A 24,045-nucleotide genomic window follows, 5' to 3' on the forward strand; every position below is an offset into this window, starting at 1 on the left:
CCTCTGACCTCAGAAGTCGTGTGTCTACTGCTTTGTGTCCCTGGAGTTGTCTTGTTTGAGGCACCTACCGGTCAGACAGTTGTGAGAGGAATCCAGAATTCAGCAGGGTTTTGTTTTTTTTGTCTTTTTGCTATTTCTTTGGGCCACTCCTATGGCATATGGAGGTTCCCAGGCTAGGGGTTGAATCGGAGCTGTAGCCACTGGCCTATGCCAGAGCCACAGCAATGCGGGATCCGAGCCGGCGGTCTGCAACCTACACCACAGCTCATGGCAACGCCGGATCGTTAACCCACTGAGCAAGGGGGCAGGGACCGAACCTGCAACCTCATGGTTCCTAGTCGGATTCGTTAACCACTGCGCCACGACGGGAGCTCCCTCAGCAGGGTTTTTTAAAATTGCTATTTCTTTTTTCTTTTTAGGGCCACACCCAAGGCATATGGAAGTTCCCAAGCTAGGAGTCAAATTGGAGCTACAGCTGCCAGCCGACGCCACAGCCACAGCAATGTGGGATCCAAGCTGCATCTGTGACCTACACCACAGCTCATGGCAGCACTGGATCCCTGACCACTGAATGAGGCCAGGGATTGAAACAGCATCCCAGTCAGATTCATTTCCTCTGAGCCACAGCGGGAACTCCAGCAGGGTTGTTTTCAGTTCTTTGGTCCTAGGACCATGAACGAGGGTAGCTTCTCTCGGCACAGAGTCTGTGTTGTTGGCATCCAAGGGTTCCTGAGTCAGGTGCTCTCTAGGTCAGAGGGCTGGTCTCCACCCCAGGACAGGTTAGCCCTGAGTACAAGAAGGTTTAAGGACTTCAAAATGACCATAATGACATCTTTGTGCTGATAATCTGAGCATCTTTGGAATTTTGGGTGGTGGTTTTAAAGATTCCATTCGTGTGGTATTCTTGTAACAAAATGCAGTCAAGTAACTGCTCAGACTTCCAACTGAAAGTTAAAAGCCAACCACATTGATAGGGAGCATTGGAACAGGGAAGAGAATTCCAGGCATTGGGCATTCACAGGCCTAATTTAGCAGAACTGCAGTTGGCATTTACGAAAGGTTTGTAACATTAAAGCCCAAAGTACTTGAAAAGGAAAGAGGATATTCGTTTATAAGTTTAAAAATCTGAAAAATTTTAACCAAGTTTGTAAAAGGAACCAAACATTGACAGCAGACTGCTAAATTTTGTTACTTATACTTAGCATAGGCTTAAGGAAGAACTAGGAGCGTTTTTTTGTTTGTTTTGCTCTTTAGGGCTGCACCTGCAGCATATGGAAGTTCCCAGGCTAGGCAGCCAATCGGAGCTGTAGCTGCCAGCCTATGCCACCGCCACAGCCACAGCAACGAGGGACCGAGCCGCAACTTCGACCGACAGCACAGCTCAAGGCAACACCGGATCCCCGACCCATTGAGCGAGGCCACGGACAGAACCCGCATCCTCGTGGACACTAGTTGGATTCGTTTCCACTGGCCACAACAGAACTCCCCGACCGAGGAAGTTTTAATTTAAGGAATATTAAGCTCAAGACCCCTAAAACCTCCCGGCATCCCACAAGTCCATGCCTGGCTCGGAGCCCCGCCCCCCGCCCCCGAGCTCCGCCCTCCGCCGGCGGCAGCGCTGTGCGCACGCGCGGGCCGTCCCCGGAAGCTTGGAGCCCGGAACTCTTGCGCCGGGTCTCGGGCCGGCCGGAGGAGTCCGTCGCCGGGAGCGGTCGGCGGCGCCATGCGGTTGACCCCGCGCGCGCTGTGCGCCGCCGGCCGGGCTGCCTTTCGGGAGAGCTTTCCCCTGGGCGGTCGCGACGTGGCGCGCTGGTTCCCAGGCCACATGGCCAAGGGTAAGGTCTGGCGGGCCGCTGCGGGCCGCACCGTCTACCCGGCTCTTTGTGGATCTCCCTGGAGCGGGGCGGGCGGGGATTGCGGGGACCTGGTGCCTGGTGCCCGGCAAGGCCCTTCTGCCGCTCGGTTCCTGAAGCCTCGGTTTCCAAGCATGCGCTTAAAGATGTAATTTCCTGAACATTTTGAGAACTAAATGAAGTAGGGGTGCGAAGGCACTTTCGAAGTTGTAGTCAGCTTTTTAATCACCCAACATCTTTGAGACTTAGGTCGAGTCGTTGTTGTCCTCTACCTAAATCCCTCTGGGAGTAACTCTCCGTTCATTTGTCAGAATTTGGCCCCAGGAAGACGTTTGGCAGGGGTCCAGCCCGTCTCACCGTGTCGGATTGCCCGCTCCTTCTGCGGTTTAGTGTGTGCGTTGTGCGTGATTCCCGGCGCGCCTGCTCTGCAGGGCTCGGTGCTGAGCGCTCCGCGCAGAGCTTAAATACTGCACCCGGCGTCGCCCACTTGTGGAAGCGGTGGAGGCGGACGGGCTCTGGCCCCACCCTGGGATGTGCAGCTGCCCCTCAGGCCCGGACCTGAGCAGCTCTCCCCCTGCCCCCGAGCCCCTAGGGTTGAATTTGAAGGAGGTGCTCAGCAAATAGTTATAAGTTATTGTTTCTTAGAGCACTGCACCGAGATGTGTTCTTTTTAGGTCGTTTATGATGGCGTGTCATTCTTTTTTTTTTTTTTTTTGTCTTTTTAGAGCCGCAGCTGTGGCATATGAGGTTCCCAGGCTAGGGGTCGAATTGGAGCTGTAGCTGCTGGCCTAGGCCACAGCTTAGGGCAACGCTGGATCCTTAACCCACTGAGTGAGGCCAGGGATCGAACCCACGTCCTCATGCATACTAGTTGTGTTCTTTAACCACTGAGCCATGACGGGAATTCCTGCTGTGTCATTGTTGACAGTTCGACTTAACTCCTCTACTGGTGTTAAAAGGCCACGGCTCCCTTAAGTGTCCTCCTTCTCTTTCCCAGGGCTGAGGAAGATGCAGAGCAGCCTAAAGCTGGTGGACTGTATCATCGAGGTCCATGACGCCCGGATATCCTTTGGTGGTTGTGACATTGCCTTTGTCCTGTTCTGGCCCAGAGCTCTTAAAACTCAAGGTTTCCCAAGTGAGGAGCTTAGAGTGTCTTTTCTTATGTTAATGAGGTGATTTTGAGAAGCTCCTAGGTCACCCTAGAGGGGGAGCTGGTTGCTGGGGGAGCCAGCCTGAGGTGGGAGGGTTAGAACTTTGATTCTCACCCCCTGACCTCAGGGCAGGGAGAGGGGCTGCAGATCGAGTTCACTCACCAAAGGCCAGTGATTCCTTCTGTCGGGCCTACAAGATGAAGCTGCCGTAAACCCCTGACGAGTCAGGTCCTGGATGCAGGTTGGCGCCTGGGTGGAGATGCAGGGAGAGTGACACGTGGACAGCCTGGAAGCTCTGAGTGCCCTCCCCGTGTCCCCACCCCTTCCATCTGACTGTTCCTGAGTTAGGTCCTATTATAATAAGTCTAATCTAGTAAGGTACGTCTTTTAATTCCTTGAGCCCTTCTAGCAAACTAATTTGGCTAGAAACCCCGATCTAGTCATTTGATCAGAAGTGACAGGCGACAACCTAGACTTGTAACTGGTGTCCAAAGTGGGGGATGGTGGCAGCCCTGAGCCCTTAACCCGTGGGAAGGAAAGGCATCTCCAGGTAGGTGGTCAGAATTGGGTTTAAGAGTGGGACAGCCACCTGGTGGTGGGGGGAACCCCCCAACCCCACCGAAATTGGGTGCAGAACTGTGGTGCAGGGGAGACCCTCCTGAGTCAGGCAGCCCTGGAGACACAGCAGGAGGCATCATTGCCTTGTTGCCATCAGTCTCTGCGGGTCCCTTGCTCTGGTCCCATCAGTACTGCAGGTGACCTGCAGTGTTACCTGTCATGGTTATTGGCCTTGGAAGCCACGGTTCTCAATTCTCAGTTACACACGAGAATTCCCTAGGAGGATTTTGTAAATGCTAACATCTGGGCCCCTTTCCAGGCCAGTCCATCAGAAGCTGCCCAGTGACACCCAGGTAGCATCGTTTGTCTCAGACTTCCGCCCGGCAGGCCAAGCCTTCCGACCCAGGCCAGCAGCAGGCTTCTCCATCGGGATATGAAACCTCAGTTACAGTGTTCCTGCCAACCAGGCTGCGCCTGAGGCACGAACTGGCCGCAAGCAATGGCCCCGTTCGTGATGCGTATTCTCTTGAGACCTGCTTTTGTTGTATCTGTTTGAGTTACACACTCAGATTCTCCTCACATGACGAAGGTGTTGGTTGGGTCGAGGGTGAGGAGCCATTTCAAAGGCTCGTTGGAATTTCTGTGAAAGGTATCGAGTTTCTCTACCTTAGGCTGAATATATCCATTCATGTGAGGTCTCAGGCCAGTCCGAAGGCTTTACTGGCAGTTATATGTCTGACTATTGATAAGCAATGAAGCCTGCAGTTACTGTCCCATGTCCCGTGATGAGAGGCCACTTCTCCTCCTTTTGGTGTCTAGACGTTCTAATTTCTCACCCAGGGTGGCCCCGTGAGATTCAGGAGGCCTTTGGTTAACCTCTGAATTAGCACAGGCGTGGTTAACCTCTGAGAGTAGTGCTATACACGGGACGTCCCTTTAGTGTATGGGTGGGGACATAGTGGCTTAACTGGGTGCCAGGACCCAGAGCTTGGGAATGTCACAGCTGGACACGTAGGAGACAAGCACCAGGTCGGAGCTGAGTGCTCCCTGCCTGCTTGTCTGTGTGGGTGTCACGGAGACAGGACCCTGCAGCAAGCCCCAAGGGCCCCTGGCTGGGGGTCTCCACGGGGTCTGCAGAGGGTGGCAGTGGTGGTTTGAGATGGTATCAGGCACGGCTTGAGAGCAGGCACTCCTTTTGAGTCATCAGATCATTTTGAACCTTAGCAACTAAGCGATCTGGTCGTAAAACCTTCCACTGAGCTTTGTTTCTTGTTTTTGCCACCATCTGTTCCTGTTGAAGCCACGTGAGGGCCATTGCCTTGCCTGTCCTCTGCCTCTGGTCCACAGGAAGCAGCTGGGAAGGGATTTTGCCTTAATTTTGCCACATCCCACTTTCGGGCCGAAACCCTCTGTTTCAGGAAACTCTTGGGCTTAAGCCGCACTTGCTAGTCCTCAACAAGATGGACCTGGCGGATCTGAAGGAGCAGCAGGTAACGCCCTTTGCTCTGTGGGGGTGTCTCACTCAATTTATGATCCAAATGAATCGGGACGTGCGCCTCCCAGAGGAGGTGACCAGGTCGTGCCCCGCCTGGTGGCCGTCGGACTCGAGGCTGTGAGCACTTGGAACACGGCTGCTGCTGTAGAACCGATGTCCATGTGTTATTTCGTGTTCATTCACTCTTTTTTTTTTTTGTCTCTTTTTTGCCTTATCTGGGGCCGCTCCCATGGCATATGGAGGTTCCCAGGCTAGAGGTCGAATCGGAGCTGTAGCTGCCAGCCTATGCCACAGCCACAGCAACGAGGGATCCGTGCCATGTCTGCAACCTACACCACAGCTCACGGCAACGCCGGATCCTCAACCCACTGAGCAAGGCGAGGGATCGAACCCGCAACCTCATGGTTTCTAGTCAGATTTGTTAACCACTGAGCCACGGCGGGAACTCCATATTCATTCACTCTTGATTCAATTGCCTCATGAGGCTAGTGGCCGTCACCCTGGAGAGTGCGGGCGGGGAGTCCTCCTGACACGGCTGCAGTTGCCCCCTGGGTGTCCTCGCTGGTTAGTGTCTGCCCCGGCCCGTGGGCTGCCTTCTGCCCAGGGGTGTGGCAGCTAGAAGGCAGGAGGCCCAGGCAGCGAAGGGGCTGCTCCAGGCCACGCCAGATGGACAGTGGCCGTTTTCCCTGAGGAAGAGAAGCACGTGGGCTTGGGACGCCTTGCTTGTAGGATGTTCCGCTCTGCTTTTCTTTTTTTTGTCTTTTTGCCTTTTCTAGGGCCGCCTCCTTCGACATATGGAGGTTCCCAGGCTAGGGGTCTAATTGGAGCTGTAGCTGCCGGCCTACACCACAGCCACAGCAACGTGGGATCCGAGCCGCTTCTGCAACCTACACCACAGCTCACGGCAATGCCAGATCTTTGACGCACTGAGCGAGGCCAGGGATCGAACCTGCAACCTCATGGTTCCTCGTCGGATTCATTAACCACTGCACCACAATGGGAACTCCCTGTGTGCTTTTCTTGCTCTTGTCAAATCCTTCGTAGACAGGTGTCAGAATCTTGATTTCAAGCTTTTTTTTTCCTTTCAAATTGTTACCGTGGAGCTTTTCCTTTCACAGCAGCAGGAATGCATTGTTAGGTTCTTAGTGGGCCGTGGCGTGTGGAGGTATTTCAACCCCAGCCACAGGCCTGTACCATGAGGTTTCCAGGAAAACGCAAGTGCTGAAGCCGGAGTCTTTGTCCGTTGAGATCCAAGAACAAGGCACTTCCCGTCAGCATCCACCTGCGCCGCGCAGGCTGCACACCTGCTCCTTTGAGTCCGTCCTGCCGGCCGGGAGCCTCCTGAGAAGCGCCACGGGTCTCACCCCGCGGGTGGTCGTCCTCGGCGTCACAAGCTTGCAGTTGTTCCAATGAGTTGAGACTCAGGTCTTATCCACCGATTGCTTCTGCTCCGAAATGCTCATTTTTGTGGAACCCTGGGCACATTAGGTGACCTAACATGGGGACATGGGGTGTCCCGGTGGGTGGCAGCTGGAGTGTTTGCCCTCCTCTCAGGGGCTGTGGCCAGGGGTTGGGGGGGAGAGGGGAGGAGAAGCCCCCAGCCTGGCCTCCGTGTCTGCCTCTGCGGAGAGGTGGGGCGTCCTGTGCGAACGACACACTTGAAGTGTGGCTTCTCGTGTGTCTTTGCGATGGCCTCTGCCTGGCTCTACATCGTCCTCACAAATAAAGTGAAACTAACGGAATTAATAAATGACTTCCTTGCGGTAAATCGGTCGCAGATCAGACAGTGCGGTGCTGGTTTTAAAAACACGAGTCCTATTTAAGGCAGTAAATCGATAGTAACCTCAATTTACTTTTGAGCTTTGTTTCCTTTTGGGCCACGCCTGTGGCGTGTTGGAAGTTCCCCCGCCAAGGATCCAACCTGTGCCACAGCAGTGGCCCAAGCCACTGTAGTGACACCGCCGGACCCTCAACCCACTGCGCCATGAAGAACTCCTCCCCTTAGGCTTTGAAAGTATATTCCACCTACCCTGTAATTGGATTGGGTTCAAACCTGGCTTTACGTGGAGCTCAGCCCGCCAGAACACACGGGAGCAGTGGCAGTGCTAAAGAAGGCCACGCCTGTGTTGTTTCAGTCTGTGGTGACTGAGTGACCTGGTTTGGCCTCCTTCCCCTGGCGCTCACATGGAGCTGGCTGCTCAGGGCCGCCCTGGGGCCAGGCCGCCCTCCGATGGCCCCTCAAACAGCCTGCGCCATCCGTGGTGCTCTGCTGCCCAGAGGCCCTGCTGCAGTGGCCCTGGGCCCGCGAGCGCATCGCACAGCCCCCGTTTCATTTCATGTTTAAAACGGAAGTGTCTCGTCTCTTTCAGAAAATTATGCAACATTTAGAAAGAGAAGGCCTAAAAAATGTCATTTTTACCAACTGTGTAAAGGATGAAAATATCAAGCAGGTAGGTTTTTCCTGTTGTGTGCTCTAAAGCGCCTGCATAAATTCCTTAAAGAGAACCTTGAACCACTCTGTGCTTCTGTAAGAAGCAGGGTTCTGGATCCAGCCCGTATCCACTCGGGTTCCGGGCACACGCACCTGCCGGTGCCAAGAGCAGCCCGGGCCCTGGACGGCGATGCCGGAGGGAGGAGAGGCAGGCTGAGGGCGGGGATCTGGGGCCGCCTGCCTGGTTTCTTCTGGGTGATTTGAGCATTTCACCGGCTGCTGTGCATCGTTGTTAGAAAGTGGTGGCCATCATAGCTGCCACCCTCTGGGGGCTCTCCTGCCCGGTCCTGGTGGAGGGAAGGGCACCCCCGACGCTCGTGCAGCCCGAATCTGGGATGTGCTTGGAGCCGAGCTGTGTGGTTCTGGATGCTGAGGCGTCCAGCTTGGACGCGAAGGGGGGTGGCCTTACGGGACAGCGTCCGGCGGTTGACTGGTTGCAGATCATCCCGAAGGTCACGGAATTGGTCGGGAGCAGCTACCGCTATCACCGAGGAGAGGTTGGTGGGCAGGGCCCAGCTGCTGGGCTGCGGTGGGCGGTGGTGGGCGGGTAGGCGGTCCCCCAGTGGCCCTTGGCTCTCGGCAGGTGGGGTGGGCGGCCTCGGTGCGGGGCCTGCCCTCCCGCGCAGCTGGCCTGAGCCCCGCCCTTGCGCCGGCAGAACCTGGAGTACTGCATCATGGTCATCGGCGTCCCCAACGTGGGCAAGTCCTCGCTCATCAACGCCCTCCGGAGGCAGCACCTCAGGAAAGGTACTTCCCCAGGGGCACGGCGGTGGCGCGCTCAGCCCAGACCCCTGCTGCCGGGGGTCTCTTTCCATTGGGAGGACCCAGCCGCCGGCCTGCTGTGCAGGCTGCCGGTGAGACAGCCATTCCTTGATACATTCCATGCTCAGTTGCTCTCCCTTTAAAATTAAATGCTTAGTTACAATGTTTAGTGCGTATGATAACCGTCCTAGACGCGGGCCGTCCTGTCTTCTCACGTCTCTGTCTCTGACCCACGGTGCTCAAGGCACGCGTGTGCCTGGGGCGAGCGGCCGGGCCGGGGGCTGGGGAAGGCGCCCCAGGGCCGCGTCCTCCATGCCTGTCCTCGGCTGCCGGCACCCCTCACCCGGCCTTCGCTCTCCCCCGGCGTGTGATCGTTCAACACCGAGTCTGTGTGGGCTCGTTTTCTGCGTGCGCTCGTCCTTCGTGCACCAGCCTGAAGACAGGGCTGCGCTAAACCGTCATTTCTCTGGTGGTTTTGCGCCACTTGGATTTGCCGTTACAGTCGTCTGTTCTTTTGATTATTTTTCTTTAATCGTGGCTTTAAACATCATCATTGGTGGAGTTCCCATTGTGGCTCAGTGGTAGTGAACGTGACTCGTATCCATAAGGAAAATTTTTGCTTTTTTGTTTTTCTGATTTTTGCTTTTTAGGGCCACACCCGCGGCATATGGAGGTTCCCAGGCTAGGGGCTGAATTGGAGCTTGCAGCTGCTGGCCCATGCCACGGCCACAGCAACGCAGGATCCAAGGCACGTCTGCGACCTACACCACAGCTCACGGCAACGCTGGATCCTAAGCGAGGCCAGGAATCGAACCCACAACCTCATGGCTATGAGTTGGGTCCATTTCCGCTATGCCACAATGGGAACTCCAAGGACGCGAATTTAATCCCTGGCCTTGCTCAGCAGGTTAAGGATTGGGCCTTGCTGTGAGTTGTGGTGTAGGTCGTAGATGTGGCTTGGATCCCGCGTTGCTGTGACTGTGGTGTAGGCCGGGCTGTAGCTCTGATTGGACCCCTCGCCTGGGAACCTCCGTGTGCGGCAGGTGCAGCCCTAGAAAAAGACAAAAACCGAAACATCGTTGGCATTGAGGGTATGTGCCACGCAGGCGTCACGCCTTCTGTGTAGACGTTTCCATCCTCTCAGATGGAAGCTGCAGGGGGGATAGTAACTTGCCTCCCAGCCCTGGCCCCACTCTCCACTTTGTGTTGTGAGGCGTTGGAGGCCTTGGAACCCATGTTCCCCAGGGCTGGCCTGCTGGGTCAGGCTTGTCTCACCGAGGTCACTCCAAGGGTCCCTCCGTGTGTGGCACGAGGCACAGTTTCCTTCCCTCCGGAGGATGAAAAATAAGCCGTGTGCACGGACCACACTTGGTGTGTCCATCTGCACCGAGGGACGCGTGTCCCTCTACGCCTGCGTGGATCCGGCAGAGGGCGGACAGTCTGCCTGGACCACCCTGAGCTGGACCTGGGGCGGCCCAGGCTCGGGATGAGAGCGAGGGTCTGGCCTCGGCCCTCCCTGCTTTGCACATGTCTTGTGGCTCCTTCGTGGCTTATCTGCCTTTGTATTTAATCGACACTGACACCCCCCTCCTGTCCTGCAGGAAAAGCCACCAAGGTGGGCGGCGAGCCTGGGATCACCAGGGCTGTGATGTCCAGAGTTCAGGTGGGCCTCGCCGCCCCTTCCCTCCGTGCTGTCCGTCCTCACGCCAGCCTGGGGGAGGGCACGCGTCTCCCTCTTAGAGAGGAGGAAGCAGGTCCGCGGCTGCAGCACCGGCTTGAGGGCCGCTGGGGGGCGGGGCAGGGCCGGGGCGGGGGGTGTCAGGCGAGCCCGTGCTCCTGAGGTACCTTCACTTCCTCCAGCGAAGAAGACCCTGGGCCCCTGCTGTCGCTCGTTCTCCACGTCACGCGGGGTGGGGTCCTCTGGGAAAGCCAAGAGCTCGGTGGCAGTGACAACACCTGGCGGGCAGGTTCCCGGGGCCCCAGCCGACGGCCTGGCAGGAGGGGCTGCTCGAGGCTTCCCACACGGCCACCTGAGCCCCTCTGTGCCCACAGGTGTGCGAGCGGCCACTGATGTTCCTGCTGGACACCCCCGGGGTGCTGGCTCCTCGGATCCAGAACGTGGAGACGGGCCTGAAGCTGGCCCTGTGCGGTGAGCCGGGCCCCCAGACCCCAGGCCGGGTGGGCTGGGCCGGCCTTGGGCAGGCTGCTGCAGAACCATGCAGAGCTGTGGCACAGGACATCTCGGGCAGTGCCAACGGTCCTGGTCCACAGCGGGCGCCCTGGCACCCTCTGAGCCCAGCAGAACCCTCGGCCAGCCCTGGAGGGGGCGTCCTCTTCCCATCTGACAGGTGGGGCTGGGAGGCCAGGTCTGGCGGCCTCAGCAGGCTTCCCCAGCGACCCACCGGCGCGCCCACCGCTCACCCTCGGCTGCCTGTTCCCAGGAACCGTGCTGGACCACCTGGTGGGGGAGGAGACCCTGGCCGACTACCTCCTCTACACCCTCAACAGGCACCAGCTCCTGGGGTGAGTGCGAGACGTGGGGCCTTCCTCTCCCGCCTGCGCCACATGTAACGGGGCGCCGGCCGGCAGCCTGCCTGTCACCAGAGTGTGGGATCTGAGACTCTGCCGTGCGGGTACATCTGTGAATCCGGTGCCCACCCAGAAACCCCCGGTTCTTGTGGTTCTTGTGCCGCGTTGTCAGCGCTGCTCGCTGCCGTCCCTGAGCGTTTCGCAGGAGCGGAGCCAGCTCCCTGCCCGGCTTTGTTCCGGGAGTCCTCCGCGTTCTAACCCTGCTCCCTGCCGAGGGCGCATCCTTCTGCTCCTCCTCATGCCGGGGGCAGTGTGAGCGCCGGTGGCCCCGGGCCCAGGGCGTCCTTGGTCACCTTGAGGTCGTCAGTCCCTGATTTTTCCCCACAGAACCAGCTCTTGGTTTCACTGGCTTTCTCCGTCCTCGCTCTGCCTTTTATTTTGTCTGGACTCTCGGGCCTGGATCTCTCCCGTGTCTGCGCTCTGCAGACTCTGCTCCTGCCTGTACCATCCCGGGGAGGAGGCCCCGCCCCAGGATCTGTGTCTTGCCGGCAGCCCTGGCAGGAGCTGCTTCTGCTTCCAGGCTCTGCTGTTGGGTGCAGAACCCTGCAGGAAGTTGTAGGCTTCTCCTGGGGACTCGAGGACCTGGCCTTCTTTATTCTTAGAATATTCTCTGCTCTGAACCCTGCCTTGTGCGTTCATCTTTCCTGTCGCCTTACGCTGAGCATATGTCTTCACACTTAAAATGTGTTTATCGGCTGCCTGTAGGTGGGCCTTGCTTTGTGCCCAGTCTGGCCCTTTCTGCGTTTATTGTAGCATCCAGACCGTCTGCACCTGGTGTGCTCACCGCCGTTAGGGTTACACTTGGCATCTTGCCGTGGGCCTGTCTGTCCTTCCCGTCACCCGCTCTTTCTCTTCGGTCTTTCTTAGATGAATCGGGAACTTCTTAGGATGCCCCTTTGTCAGTTCGTCACCTGTAACCAGGCAGGAGGCTGCTTTAGGCTTTGGAGCGCATCTCAGGCGACGCCTCGCACTCCTTGTCCTCAGCTTTGGGCTGCGTCCTTGTCACACATTTTGCTTCTACGTAGCAGACATGCTGCCACGTTTTCTTTGTACAGGGAGGCCAAGTGCAGGCTCGGTGCCACCGTCCGCTCTCGGCCTCACCTCCCTGCTCCTCGTTGTGTGTGGGGGCTGGCTTTTCCTCGGGGTATTTTCTGTCCAGGGATCGCCTCTGTCGCCGACTGGCATGCAGGCCTGCTGCTCGGCTGAAGACGTGTGTGTTTCACCTTCATCTGTGGAGGCTGCCTCCCTGTGTGCAGAATTCCAGATGGACAGCGGTCCTCAGTCCTGCAGAGAAGTCTGGTGTTTCTGGCCCAGTCCTTGGCACACGCCGGTTCCCAGGCCGGGAACTGAACCCACGCCACAGCAGTGACGCTCCCTGCCTGCTGTTTGTTCCCTGTGTTTACGCCCCTCTGGCTGCTTTGACGACATGTCTTTGTTAAGTTCTGAGCGGTTTCTGATTGCAGGCCCTGGTGTGGTTTTCTCTTGCTGCTGCGTTTAGAGCTCCTCGTGCCCCCGCGGCTCGGGTTGTGCCTTTTACAAATTCCGATGATGTGCAGCCATTCGGCGCAGGGCGACTCTGTCCCCCAGGCTCTGGCTGGCGCCATTTGTCCCCATTTCCTGCAGGAGGCGGGGCTCAGGCACGTGTGGGCGGGAGGCTTCCCCGGGGCCTCTTGGGCTCCTGGGCAGAGGGGCCTGTGGAGCTGCTGCTCTCGGAACTCTGATTGTGGACCCGTGTGCCTTTGGCCTGTCTGTCCCTGAGACGGGGGCTTTGTTGCTGGTGCGGGTCCGGGCACTCAGCCCGAGGGCCCGTCCAGCCTCCCCCTCCCCCTTGCCTGTCGGGACGTGCGACCGGCTTGCCTCGGCAGCACACACTCAGCTGGGCTGCTGACCTGGGCCCGGGCGGCTCAGGGGCGGAGGGGACGACGCCTGTGGGCACAGCCATCCGGCTGCTGTGCCCAGGGCTGCAGCGGCGGAGCTGGGTCACCCAGGCCCACGCGGGGAGGTCGGGGAGCAGGCGTGACCGTGCCGGCCGTCCTGGCTCCCGCCGGCTGACTGCCTGCCTGGCAGGTACGTGCAGCACTACGGCCTGGGCCAGGCCTGCGACGACATCGCGAGCGTGCTGAAGCGGGTGGCCGTGCGGCTGAGGAAGACGCAGAGGGTGAAGGTGCTGACTGGCACGGGTGAGACGGGCCCCGGGCTGGGCCGAGGGCTCAGGGCGCGTGTCCAGGCTCTGGGGGCGAGGGGGCCGCGCTGCCCTCCGAGGGTTCTTTGTGGATGAGCGGCACAGACACCCACCCGGATGCCCCTGAGGCGGGTGGGCTGGGCCCCACGCGGGGCTCCCTGATCACCTGCCCTCCTGCCTCCCCAGGTGACGTGAACGTTGTCCAGCCCAACTACCCCGCGGCCGCCAGGGACTTCCTGCGGGCCTTCCGCAGCGGCGCACTGGGCCCCGTGATGCTGGACCGCGATATCCTGCAGGGCATCCCCTCGGTGGAGCCCTGACCCCGGGGGCGTCGCCCCTGCCCTCGGCTCCACGGCTACGGGCTTGTTGCCCAGGAGCCCCCGTCCGCCAGCTCCTCGCTGGTCACTGTGCGCTCGCGTCTCTGCTGCACAGCCCGGCCAGCGCCTGGTGACAGAGACCGCGCTTCGGCCCTGGACGTCCCTGCCTGCCCGGCTGGGGGAGGACGCTCACTCACGTTCAGGGAGAGCTGCTGTTTCTCAGGAGTTGAAGCTGTAGCCTGTAATTGTGGAATTTTAAATTAAAGGCCCGTCTCTGCGGTCGGCCCCTTCTTCGTGCACCTCCGTACCTCCTTGGTCCCCTGTGTTGCGGCTCTTCTCAGGGAAAAATGCGACCCGAACCGCTTATGCCGGAGGCTCTTGGGTCAGTTCCAGACATAGTGGCCTGGGTCCTGCAATAAGGACCAGTCTCGTTGCCAGCACAGTGTTTATTTCACGACTGAGACGTGTGCACACACAGACACGAGGTCCCGAGTGGCCGTGGCAGAACCCAGGGACCTGTCCGCTCGGTGCCTGGGGCCACTCTGCTCACAGCCCAGCTGGCCTTCCCACCGCCTCCCAGCACCTTCTAGCTAATGGGACAGCGGGGTCATTCCCCCAGGCAGCGCCCAGCCTCGTGCCTGCATCTGAAGGGCCCAGGAGCGTTACCCACCCCGTTCTGGAAGGGCGGTGGGGGTGGGCGGGCTGCATCTGGTCAGCAGCTCCGGCCCGTCTGTGTTGGTGGCGGCACAACCTTCCTGGAGTCTGCAGGGCACCTCCCCTTCCTATAGGTGCCCTCCCAGGTCCCGCTGCCCCCATGCTGCCCCAGACCCCTTGCGCTTGCCTGTCCTGAGGTGACCCACCCCCAGCACCGCCTGCCTCTTGCTGGAACCCTGGCCAGTGCAGGTGGGAAGTGTTGCAGGCTGGCGTGCGGAATAGCTCGATGAGAATATTTCTGTAACATCCGGAGCGTGCCAGCAGCTCACACGGCAGGGTGGCCTGAGGGTCGGGACCAGCCGCTGTCTGTCTGTCTGGGTGGGTGTCCGAGGCAGAGCATAGCCAGGCTGGGCCCGCCAGGGAGACCTCAGTCGCCTAAGAAGCTGCCCTGACGGGTCCCTTGTTCAAGACTCTGATGTGGTCATGCTATCTCTAAGGCCCTGGCCAGGGCTTGGCCACTGGCCGCTGGTCTTGGGAGCATTGAGCTTGGTCTGGGGTACGGAGGGCATCTGGGTGCCCCACCGAGAATGCTGGCAGTGTGGATACAGGCTGGTGGGGAGGCGCTCTGCAGCTTAGCGCCTGGCGCTCTGGAGGAAAATGTTGGGTCCAGGTCGTGAGGACAGCTCGAGACCCACCTTAACTGGAGCCATGTGCCAGCTGCGGGGGCAGAGGTGGCAGGGCTTTCAGGGGATTCCGGTCCAGAGGCCCTGCAGCCCGGCTGGCTGGTGAGGGCAGATTCCAGGAGGCAGCCCAGCTGAGGGCGATGCTCTGGTGAGCACAGGGGAGCCAGGCCCCAGAGCAGAGCTGTCCTGCTGACCGAGGCTCTTAAGCCGGAGGGAGCCAGCAGAGGGCCCCAGTGGACCAGGCTGGCCTTGAGGGGAAGGCACCCGAGAGGCGAAGAGCTGGTCTGACTGGCACGCAGGTTGGCGCTGGATGCCAGAGGCAGACCCTGGTCAGAGGCTGCTCGGGGCTGTGTCCTGACGGCCCTCGGGGCTTGGGGGACACTCAGCTGCTCTTGTGCTGTCCTCTGGCGGACAGGCGCCCTCTCCTCGGGCAGTCCTTGCTGGGCGCTGGGCCCCGGTGTGGCTGGCCTGCCTTCGGGACCTTCCTTGGGGCCAGGCCTGCTGTGGGCCTAACTGGAACCCGAGGTCCTCCGTGGCACCTTGCCCTCGGCGGAGGGGCCACCCACCTTCCAGGGAGGAAGCAGCTGCTGCCCGAGGACAGGCAGGCGCTCAGCTGGACAGGCAGGCGCTCCGCCGGGAACGTGGACCTGGAGCTCAGAGGAAACGGAAAACTTGAAGTTTAAACAGTGTTTTGTTTTGTTTTTCCAAAATAGGTCCAGGAAGAGTGAAGTGACTTGTTTCAAGTCAGGGCAAAGTGGCTCTAAGGGAGCCCCTGGCAGTGGGTCTTGCTGAGTGTCTGCCCGGAGGGGGGTCACTGCCTCTGGGCTGAAGGCGGGCGGCAGTGTTCCAGGCAGTTTCTATGGGTGAGGGTGTCCTGGGAGCCATCGGAAAACCACGGGGCCATGCTCGGGCTCTCAAATCCACACGCTGGCCTCTGCACAGGCGGCTAGCACGCTCCATCTCCCCCCATCCTCAAGTCCTTTGTGCAGGGGGGCCGCTTCTGCGGGAGAGGCCACCGTGTCCTCAGGGCTGTGGCAGAAACAAGCCCAGCTTGAAGGCCCACCTCTCTGCCTGGTGGTCAGCACTGTCCACACCTCTCAAGTGTCCAGGGTGGGGTTAGGGTTGCTGAGTGGCCCGAGCAGCCTGGTCCTGGCACCTCTCCTTGACCAGCTCTGGACGGAGTGGGCGGCTGGCAGGGCTGGTACAGGGACTGCAGAACACCTGCCTTTTTGCTGGGGGTGACCCTGACCTCCAGGGGTAGGTGCCCCCGCCGCCCCCCCTGGCCTGGGAGGTGGGGGGTGGGGAGGGGTTTGAGCAGGGGTTTAGACAGGAGGCGGTGGTAGGAGGGACTGCAGCTCCCAGGCAGATGTGGACAGGGGTTGCCCACGCAGCACCTCTGGGCTTAGGGGCCGGGGGCAGCGGACAGAAGGCACGGCCTTTGCGGTGGACCTCAGGGGCTGCCAGGAGGGCGTGGGCTGGGCGGCAGATCTGCCCTGGGTCCCAGCCGGCCCCAGCTGGGCCTAGGGCCGTAGCAGCCCCAGGGCGCCAAGGGCACCACCCAGCAGTAGGCAGACGCGGGCGCCGCACGTGCGCCCGGTGCCCGAAGTCCACGCCCGGTAGCTGTAGATGCCTCCACCCGTTCCGTTGCCACCGGGTGCCCCGTCCTCGTCGTCCTCCAGGCCACGCTCCCCAGGCGCCGAGGCCCTCCTCCAGCTCGAGCCCGCAGCCAGGCCTGCGGCCGCCCCCGCGGCCGCCCCCGCAGCCGCCCCCGCGGCCACGCGCAGGGAGGAGCCGGCATAGCGGGGAGCCGGCCTCACTCGCACCCTCGGGGCCCCGCGCGCACCCCCGCGCAGGGCTCCCCGGGCGCTGCCGCGAGCCCCACCCCTGCCGCCCTTGGCCGCGACGCTGTCGCAGAGGAAGGCGGCGGCCAGCAGCAGAGCCCAGCACGTGGCGGCCGTCCAGTTCATCTTCGGGAGCAAAACCTGCGGGAGGCCGGAGGAAGGGACCTCAGCTTATGCGAGGACCAGGCCTGGGGGCCGGGAGCCCAGGGCTTTAGGGACAGGGGTCTTGGGGACGAGGGATAGGGCTTGGGGCCTGAGCCCAGGGGGCTTAAGGCTTGGGGACAGGGGTCAGAGCCTGGGGACAGAGGGCTCAGCATCTTGGAGGACTGGCCGGCTCAGGGCTGGAGGGGACTGGGGCGAGGGCATTTTAAGCCTGAAACTAGGAAGGACGGGTGGGTGCCAGGAGAGGTTCAGCACCTGGAGGGTATTCGGAGTGGAGGCCAAGGATGGGGGGGAGGTGAGTACCCTGCGGTGGGGGGCGCGCAGGCCTGGGGAGGGGGCTCCATATTCTGGGCTGCTCTGGAAGGACCACCTCAGGCCTCCGAACTCAGCTGGACCAGAGGCCACGAGGGGTGGGGCTGTGTCTCAGGGACTGAGGGCCCCCGAGGACCCAGATCCGGTCTGGAGAGGGGCTCAGCCGGCGGCCCAAGCCCGGCTCTCACGGCCCCCTTTTGGGGCCGTGCAGAGCCAGAGCTGGGGGTCTGGGCCCCGCGGGCTGGTCACGCTGTGCAGACCCCACCCCGCGGGACCCAGCTTAGGTCCCCTCCCGCCGCCTTGGGCCGCCCGCTCGCTCCCTGCCTGCTCCGGCGGCCTGTCGAGAGCTGGAGCGGGGACCGAGAAGGCACCAGGCCGGCTCCGGGCGCGGCCGTTCGGGCGGCGCCTCGACCCTCCTCCCAGGCCCCGCCCGGCGGCTCGCGGCGCCTCCATCCAGGGCCCCGCGGGCGCCAGCCCCCGCCTCCCCGTCTGCTCCCGCATCCCGCTGCCCGGCCTTACCAGCCTCGGGCCTCGGTCGGAACCCGGGCTAAGTGGCCGCTCCAAGGACCGCGGCTGATCAGGAAAGGAGGGGCTTGTGGTGGAGACTCCGCAGCGAGTGAGGAGCCGCGGTGCCGGGGCTTTGCGTGGGGCCTCCGCCCTAGCCTTGGGGGCGGGCAGACGCGGACGCTCTTCCCCCGGGAGACGGGAGGGGAGGGGACAAAGGCAGGCTTCTCGGAGGCGCAGCCCCTCTTCCAGCCAGCACCCCCATCCTCGCTGCACCCCGTCTTCCTTCCCACACCGCCCCCCAGCGCCCATCCTATTTTCCAACAGTCTGTCCGTCGTCTTCAGCACCCAGTGACCCCAACCCCGCTGCACCCCGAGCCCTACAGCACCTACTGGTCCCCCGGCCTTCCACACTCCATCCCATCCTACCCGCCCCAACCCCGACCTCTCCCACGCCACCTGCTCCCGTTGCTCATCTTCATCCCTTCCCAGGCGGCTGTCCCAGACCCAAGGACCACGGAGTTCAGCATCAGAGCCGGAGCTCCTGGTTGCACTGCCCAGTGAGGAGAGGCCGGCTCTCCGGGGCCCCCTGGTGTCTGAGCCCCAGAGCAGCAGTCCCCCTGCAGGTCTGGGAGTCGGGAGAGGGGCCCCCTTCTCCCATCAGCTATGCTGCCCCAAGGGGACCTGGAACGTCCCTGCTCAAGCTGGTGGACCTCCCCAGCCCCTGCCGGGTCGGACCCTGGGGCCACGTCTGAAGTGATGCCGTGCTGCTTTCCAAGGTTGGTTTGTTGTCTGGAACCTGCTCCCCTCCGACCCATGGAAGTTAGGCCTCCCCCGCCCCCCGCCTCTCCACTGGGCCCTCAGGATGGTGTCAGGCCGGGCACGGGGACCTCCTGACCTGCGAAGGGTAGTTCCTGTGACCCCGTCAGATCCCCAAGGCCCCAGAGGCTCCGCACCACGGCCCCACGCCCTCTCCTGGGCAAACTCAGTCCCTGTTGGCCTCAAATGCTGGCCGCGCACGAACCCCTGCAGCTGCGGGAGACCGGCCACTCAGGAAGAGCCCACAGCCCACAACAGAGCATGCGCTTAGGGCATGCTCCCCACCCCACCCCTGCCACCAAGAAGAGGGGCTGGGCAGAGCCTGCACACAGCCTCCGTTCCCTTCATCCAGCCTGGATTGTGGGCGTGATGCTGGGAGTGGCTGCTGCCCTCTGAAGACTGCAGGCTGGACATGTGGGCTAGTGGGGGGGGGGGAGGGGGCGGGGGGGGGGGGGGGGGGTCCTGGCTCCTGGACGCTGCGGACTGTCTGACTGCTTGTCCCTGTTGGGTTAAGCGATTGCTACCTGGATGTTCTGTGGCTGCAGCCACGAGCATGTCTGAAGAGTTGCTAAAATGGAATTTCTCTACCAGAACAAGAAAGAGCCAGAAAATAGAAGATAAAATGCCACTCACAGTAACAACCAACGCTATAAATAACCGCCCACAATGCACAGATCTCTATGCCAAACATAAAAATTATTAAGGAACGTGAAGGAAGACCTGCAGAGACGAGGCAGGAAGCAGCGGAAGGTGGTCCTGAGAGTGACCTTGCCCCTCAGGAAGACCACAAGCTCAGTGATTCCAGTAAGAACCTCGGCGGAGGTTTTAAAGGAAGGTCGCGGACTGGATTGTGTTCCTCCGCCAGCACCTCCTGACATGCCTGTGTTTGGAGATGGGCCTTTACCGAGGCGATTAAGGTAAAATGAAGTCATCGGCTTGGTTGTGACTGCCGATCAGGTCACAGACAGGCACCTGGGGACGACCACATGAGGACACGGGGCAAGATGGCAATTACAGGCCAAGGACAGTGGCCTCAGAGGAAACCAGCTTGGTGACACCGTATCTCAGACTTCCAGCCTCCAGAGGGGTGAGAAAATGAACTTCTGGTGTATAAGTCGCCCAACCTGTGGCGCTTTGTTCCTGCAGCTCCAGCAGAGTAACACAGAACCAAAGGTTTCTGAAGTCCATACGGAAAAATAAAGGTCAAATATAACCGATGTTGAAAAATAAGGTCAGAAAAGAAGTGCTTCCTGTGCCAGCTATTAAGGTGTTGCCGAAGCCATGGTGAGGAAACAGCCCCATCTTGGCGGGACAGACAGGCCGGAACGAGAAGAAGGGTGTCCCTGACGACACACGGAAACATACATGTGGCCTGGAATGAGCCCAGACCAGGCATTTGACCGGGAATGGGGAAAACTATGAGAAGAACCAGATGGAAATTCTAGAACCAAAAAATACATTAGCAAACAGATTAGATGGATAGAGTTAGTAACCAGGTCGGGAGAAGGCCAAAGAGCAAAACAGAGCATGCAGAGCAGGCTGCTGAGAGGCAGGGACCCTGCAAAAGGCCCAGCGTCCACGCTCTTTTGGAATCAAAAGGAGAGGAAATAAGAATGAGGCAGGTGAGTGTTTAAGGAAATAAGAGCTGATAATTTAAAAAAAACTGCTGAGAGAAAGCAAGTCGAATTCTAGAAGCATAGCAAACTTCAAGCATGATACATACAAAGAAAAGCCTACGCTGGACACCCAACTCCAGAAGGAGGCCTTGAAAGCTCCCAGGAGTGGGGAAACCCAGTTACCTCAAAGGAGTAAAGACGAGACCCACAGATGACGTGCGAACGGAAACAAGGAGCAGCAGGCCAAGCAGAGATGGGGCTTTCGGAGTTCCAGCTCTGGCTGCAGGGCCGACGGCAGAAGGCTGCTAAGAGGCAGCAGATCAATAACCGGGGCAGATTTAGAAAATCACTCAAATGGGAGTGAAAAGGAAGCTGATAGAGCTGCATTGCTGCAGATAAAGTAGACGTAAAGCCTTAAAGATTAAGCAAGAAGCATTCCTGGAGAGGAAAAGTAATAGTTCTTTTTTGGGGGGATTCTACTATTATTTTGTTAACACTTAAAAATTTCGCTCACAATGCTGGATTCTTGAAATAGACATGGATGGAGCTAGAAAGGTGCGGTGTGAAACAGCAAGACATGCTAACAACATGGAAGGGTGCTGTACCCACACCTCTGAACACAGGTCTGGGGACAAGCCCTGCAAGCGGAAGGGACGCTCAGGACGTGGCAGAGGTCCTTGGTTGCTGACAGACTCCCCTTGACTTCAGAAGCAAGGCACACCAAGGAGTCTGCCAGTTTACAAAAGCCACTGACTTCAGGACCAACGAACAGGATTGGAAAGAACTGTCTGAAACTGACTAGGTTAGCTGGGGGCCATTGCAGCTGAAGGCCAGGGTCAGATAGACTAGCTCATGAATTCTGAAATTGCTGGTTACCAGACAAGTTCCTAAGATGCTTTTCTCAGACAGAGGAAAGGTTATAATTCTTAATGACAAAAAGTTAAATTTACTAAGGTGATAAAACAATTCTAAATTTCAGGCACCAATGACATAACTTCAAAGTATAGAAAGAGAAGGTTTACAGTGCAAAATAATTTACAGGGTTTAAAAGACCCACCAAGCACCGTGACACATCTGTTGATAAATACGTATATTCCTCCGAGGAGACACTGGGCACCAAGCCCTGGTGCTGTGGCGAAGGGAACGGTCTTGGCGTGTGGAAAGCAGTGCAGTCAGGAGCGAGTCAGTAAGTCGATGAGCAGGGCAGTGCTGGACGAAGTGCCAGGGAAGACCAAGAAGGCAGACAGACCAGGTAAGGTAACCCACATGCCCACACGTAAGCGAGACCCAACAAGTTTTTTGTTGTTGTTTTGTTTTTTTTGGTCTTTTTGCCTTTTCTGGGGTTGCTCCCGCGGCACGTGGAGGTTCCCAGGCTAGGGGTCGAATCGGAGCTGTAGCCGCCAGCCTACGCCAGAGCCACAGCCACGCGGGATCTGAGCCACGTCTGCAACCTACACCACAGCTCACAGCAATGCCGGATCCTTAATCCACTGAGTGAGGCCAGGGATTAAACCTGTGTCCTCATGGATGCTAGTCACATTCATTTCTGCTGAGCCACTATGGGAACGCTAAGACCCGCCAAGTTTTAAATAAAAGCACATTTTTTTGGTCATGCCTGTGGCATGAGGAAGTTCCTGGACCAGGGATTGAACCCAAGCTATAGCAGTGACTTGAGTTGCTGCAGTGACAAAGCCAGATCCTTAATCCGCTGCGCCGCAAGAGAACTTTTAGAAGGACATTCTTGGAGTTCCTGTTGTAGCGCAGAAGAAACGAATCCAACTGGGAACCATGAGGCTTCGGGTTCTATCCCTGGCCTTGCTCAGTGGGTTGAGGATCCGACATTGCGGTGAGCTGGAGTATAGGTTGCAGACGTGGCTCGGATCTGCTGTGGCTGTGGCTGTGGCTGTGGCTGGTGGCAACAGCTCCGATTTAACCCCTGGCCTGGGAACCTTCACGTACCGCGGGTGCGGCTTAAAAAGAAAAAAAAAAAAAAAAAAGAAAGAAAGAAAAGAAAAAAAGGAGGCCATTCTTGTTTTGGAGGAAAGTTGGCAACTGCCTTTGGTGCCGCCTGGACGGGCTGGGAGCCCATAGTCCCCCATCTGGCTGGTTGAGGCAGGACTCAGGGAGCGCTCTGAGGAGCCGGGACCTCAGCGAGGGAGGCCTTCAGGGGGCTCAGGGACAGGGCACACGGAGCCCAGGGAGCCTGGCAGAGGGGCTGGCCGCCACAGAGACCAGCCAGGTCCCAGTTGGCCAGGGGTGAGACGGTGGAGAGGGACCTTCCTGTGAGTGGACTCTGGGCCGGGGCGCTGTCCCCTGCTCGGGTGCTGAAGCTCCCCGGGAGAGGCGTCTGGAGCCTCTGGAGTTTCGGCCTCTGCCACCTGCTCCCTTCTCAGGGTGCGGCTGCGCTGGTGGGAGGGAGCCGTGGCCTGCCTGGCTGGGCCGACGGCTGCGAGCAGACGACAGGGATCTGAAGTTCCTCGCCCTGCGGCCGGTGCTCAGGGGGCGCAGGGGGCGCGGCGGAGTTGGGCCAGGGCCTCCCTGATGTCGCGGTTCCGCAGGCAGTAGATGATGGGGTTGAGCAGCGGGGTCACAAGCGCGTAGACCACAGACACCAGCTTGTTGAGGTCGAAGGAGCTGACGGCGCGAGGCCGCGTGTACATGAAGGTGGCCGTGGTGTAGAAGACGGCCACCACCACCAGGTGGGAGGCACAGGTGGAGAAGGCCTTCTGGCGGCCGGCCCCTCCCGGGACCCTCCGCACTGTGGCCAGGATGCGCGCATAGGAGACCACGGTCACCAGCAGGGAGGTCGTGAGCACGGCCAGGGCCGCCATGAAGTCCAGCACTTCGATGGCGGTGGTGTCATCGCAGGAGAGCTGCAGCAGCGGGGAAATGTCACAGAAGAAGTGGTTGAGGACATTGGGGCCGCAGAACCTGAGGCGGGAGATGAGGGCCGTGGACACAAAGGAGGCTAGGAAGCCGCCCAGCCAGGCGCCGAGGGCCAGGTGCAGGCAGAGCCTTGTGTCCATGACGGCCGGGTAGCGCAGTGGGTGACAGATGGCCAGGTAGCGGTCACAGGCCATGGCGGCCAGGAGGAAGCACTCAGAGGAGCCGAGTGAGAGGAAGAGGAACAGCTGGGTGAGGCATCCGGAGAAGGAGAGGCTCCTTGCCCAGGCCAGGAGGCCAGCCAGCAGCGTGGGGCTGGTGACCGAGGTGTAGAGGGTGTCCAGCACCGACAGGTTGGCCAGGAAGAAGTACATGGGTGTGTGCAGGTGACGGCTGGCTCCGACGGTCACCACGATGACCAGGTTCTCCAGGACGGTCACCACATAGATGGTGAGGAATGACCCGAAGAGCAGCCCTCGCAGGTGGCACAGTTCCGGGAAGCCCAGCAAGATGAACTCTGTCACCAAGGGGTTGGTGGCGTTGCTCATAGCCCTCCGTGGCAGGGAGGGCACGTCTGAGCACCTGGAACAGTAGAGAGATGCAGGTGTGATGTGTGCTGGGCAGGGGCCCAGGTCGTGGGGGCCGGGTAGGTGTGCCGTAGCCCCTTCTCAGAGCTGCAGTCACACGGACCTGTCCCCGCTCTCAGCCCAGCAGGCACCTCACCCAGGGCCAGCCCCTGGCGAGGGCCCTCGGGGCCTGCACACCAGGCGCATGCTGTTCCCTGCCGCAGCACACAGGGCCAGCGCCAGGCGTGGGAGTGCGAGTGCACGCTCACCCAGGTGCGCTCACACGCACAAGCAGGACACAAGACCTGCTCTGGCTGGTGTGCCTTCCTGGCTGTGTCTCTGCGTGCTTCCCTGGCCTCCTCCATGTGGGTCCCCAGGGGCTGTTCCTCCCAGCTGCTCTCTGGAAGGCCACCACGTCCATCTGACGGCCGTCAGCTCTCCAGGGGTGAGCAAAGCCTGGGCCAGGGGCTTGCAGAGTTAGGGGTGGGGGCAGGGTGGGAGGGGTCACACCGCTTTTGCTGTCCCCACGTGGACCTGCCTTGAGCTGGCCTGGTGTCTTTATCCTGTGTTTTCTTTTCTTTTCATCTTTCTAGGGCCGCACCCACGG

General features: G+C 59.8%; 3 protein-coding genes across 6 annotated transcripts; 1 reads left to right on the top strand and 2 right to left on the bottom strand.

Moving 5' to 3' along the window:
- Positions 1-1,639: 1,639 nt before the first annotated feature.
- MTG1 (mitochondrial ribosome associated GTPase 1) lies at positions 1,640-13,697 on the top strand. Of its 4 annotated transcripts, XM_047759608.1 has the most exons (11): positions 1,646-1,835; positions 2,851-2,915; positions 4,948-5,052; positions 7,427-7,507; positions 7,989-8,045; positions 8,205-8,295; positions 9,912-9,973; positions 10,363-10,459; positions 10,752-10,833; positions 12,967-13,079; positions 13,268-13,697. In XM_047759608.1, exons 1-11 carry the CDS (start codon positions 1,724-1,726, stop codon positions 13,399-13,401), a joined length of 999 nt encoding a protein of 332 aa, XP_047615564.1. In that variant the 5' UTR covers positions 1,646-1,723; the 3' UTR covers positions 13,402-13,697. The 4 variants fall into 4 exon arrangements, with proteins under 4 accessions (XP_047615563.1, XP_047615565.1, XP_047615562.1 ...); XM_047759607.1 differs by lacking the exon at positions 13,268-13,697 and having other exon boundaries at positions 1,640-1,835; positions 8,001-8,045; positions 12,059-13,079; XM_047759606.1 differs by lacking the exon at positions 13,268-13,697 and having other exon boundaries at positions 1,642-1,835; positions 12,059-13,079.
- A 2,472-nt stretch (positions 13,698-16,169) lies between these two features.
- On the bottom strand, positions 16,170-17,894 carry SPRN (shadow of prion protein). The gene is made up of 2 exons (XM_047759610.1): positions 17,570-17,894; positions 16,170-16,717 (listed from the first exon to the last, which is right to left on the bottom strand). Exons 1-2 carry the CDS (start codon positions 17,864-17,866, stop codon positions 16,256-16,258), a joined length of 759 nt encoding a protein of 252 aa, XP_047615566.1. The 5' UTR covers positions 17,867-17,894; the 3' UTR covers positions 16,170-16,255.
- Positions 17,895-22,484: 4,590 nt separating this feature from the next.
- LOC125116510 (olfactory receptor 6-like) lies at positions 22,485-23,605 on the bottom strand. The gene has a single exon (XM_047761780.1). It carries the CDS (start codon positions 23,418-23,420, stop codon positions 22,485-22,487), a length of 936 nt encoding a protein of 311 aa, XP_047617736.1. The 5' UTR covers positions 23,421-23,605.
- Between the last annotated feature and the right edge of the window lie 440 nt (positions 23,606-24,045).

The sequence above is a fragment of the Phacochoerus africanus genome, chromosome 15, assembly GCF_016906955.1.
Source record: "Phacochoerus africanus isolate WHEZ1 chromosome 15, ROS_Pafr_v1, whole genome shotgun sequence".
Taxonomy (NCBI): domain Eukaryota; kingdom Metazoa; phylum Chordata; class Mammalia; order Artiodactyla; family Suidae; genus Phacochoerus; species Phacochoerus africanus.

What these genes read in the sequence shown, in the direction of transcription:
- LOC125116510 (XM_047761780.1), bottom strand. Translation starts at nt 23,420, where the DNA reads ATGAGCAACGCCACCAACCCCTTGGTGACAGAGTTCATCTTGCTGGGC.
- MTG1 (XM_047759606.1), top strand. Translation starts at nt 1,724, where the DNA reads ATGCGGTTGACCCCGCGCGCGCTGTGCGCCGCCGGCCGGGCTGCCTTT. An exon ending in AGGATGAAAATATCAAGCAG is followed by an intron (nt 7,508 to 7,988) that starts GTAGGTTTTTCC and finishes GACTGGTTGCAG; the next exon opens with ATCATCCCGAAGGTCACGGA. An exon ending in CTGTGATGTCCAGAGTTCAG is followed by an intron (nt 9,974 to 10,362) that starts GTGGGCCTCGCC and finishes CTGTGCCCACAG; the next exon opens with GTGTGCGAGCGGCCACTGAT.
- SPRN (XM_047759610.1), bottom strand. Translation starts at nt 17,866, where the DNA reads ATGGGCGCTGGGGGGCGGTGTGGGAAGGAAGACGGGGTGCAGCGAGGA. An exon ending in CCGACCGAGGCCCGAGGCTG is followed by an intron (nt 16,718 to 17,569) that starts GTAAGGCCGGGC and finishes GGCCTCCCGCAG; the next exon opens with GTTTTGCTCCCGAAGATGAA.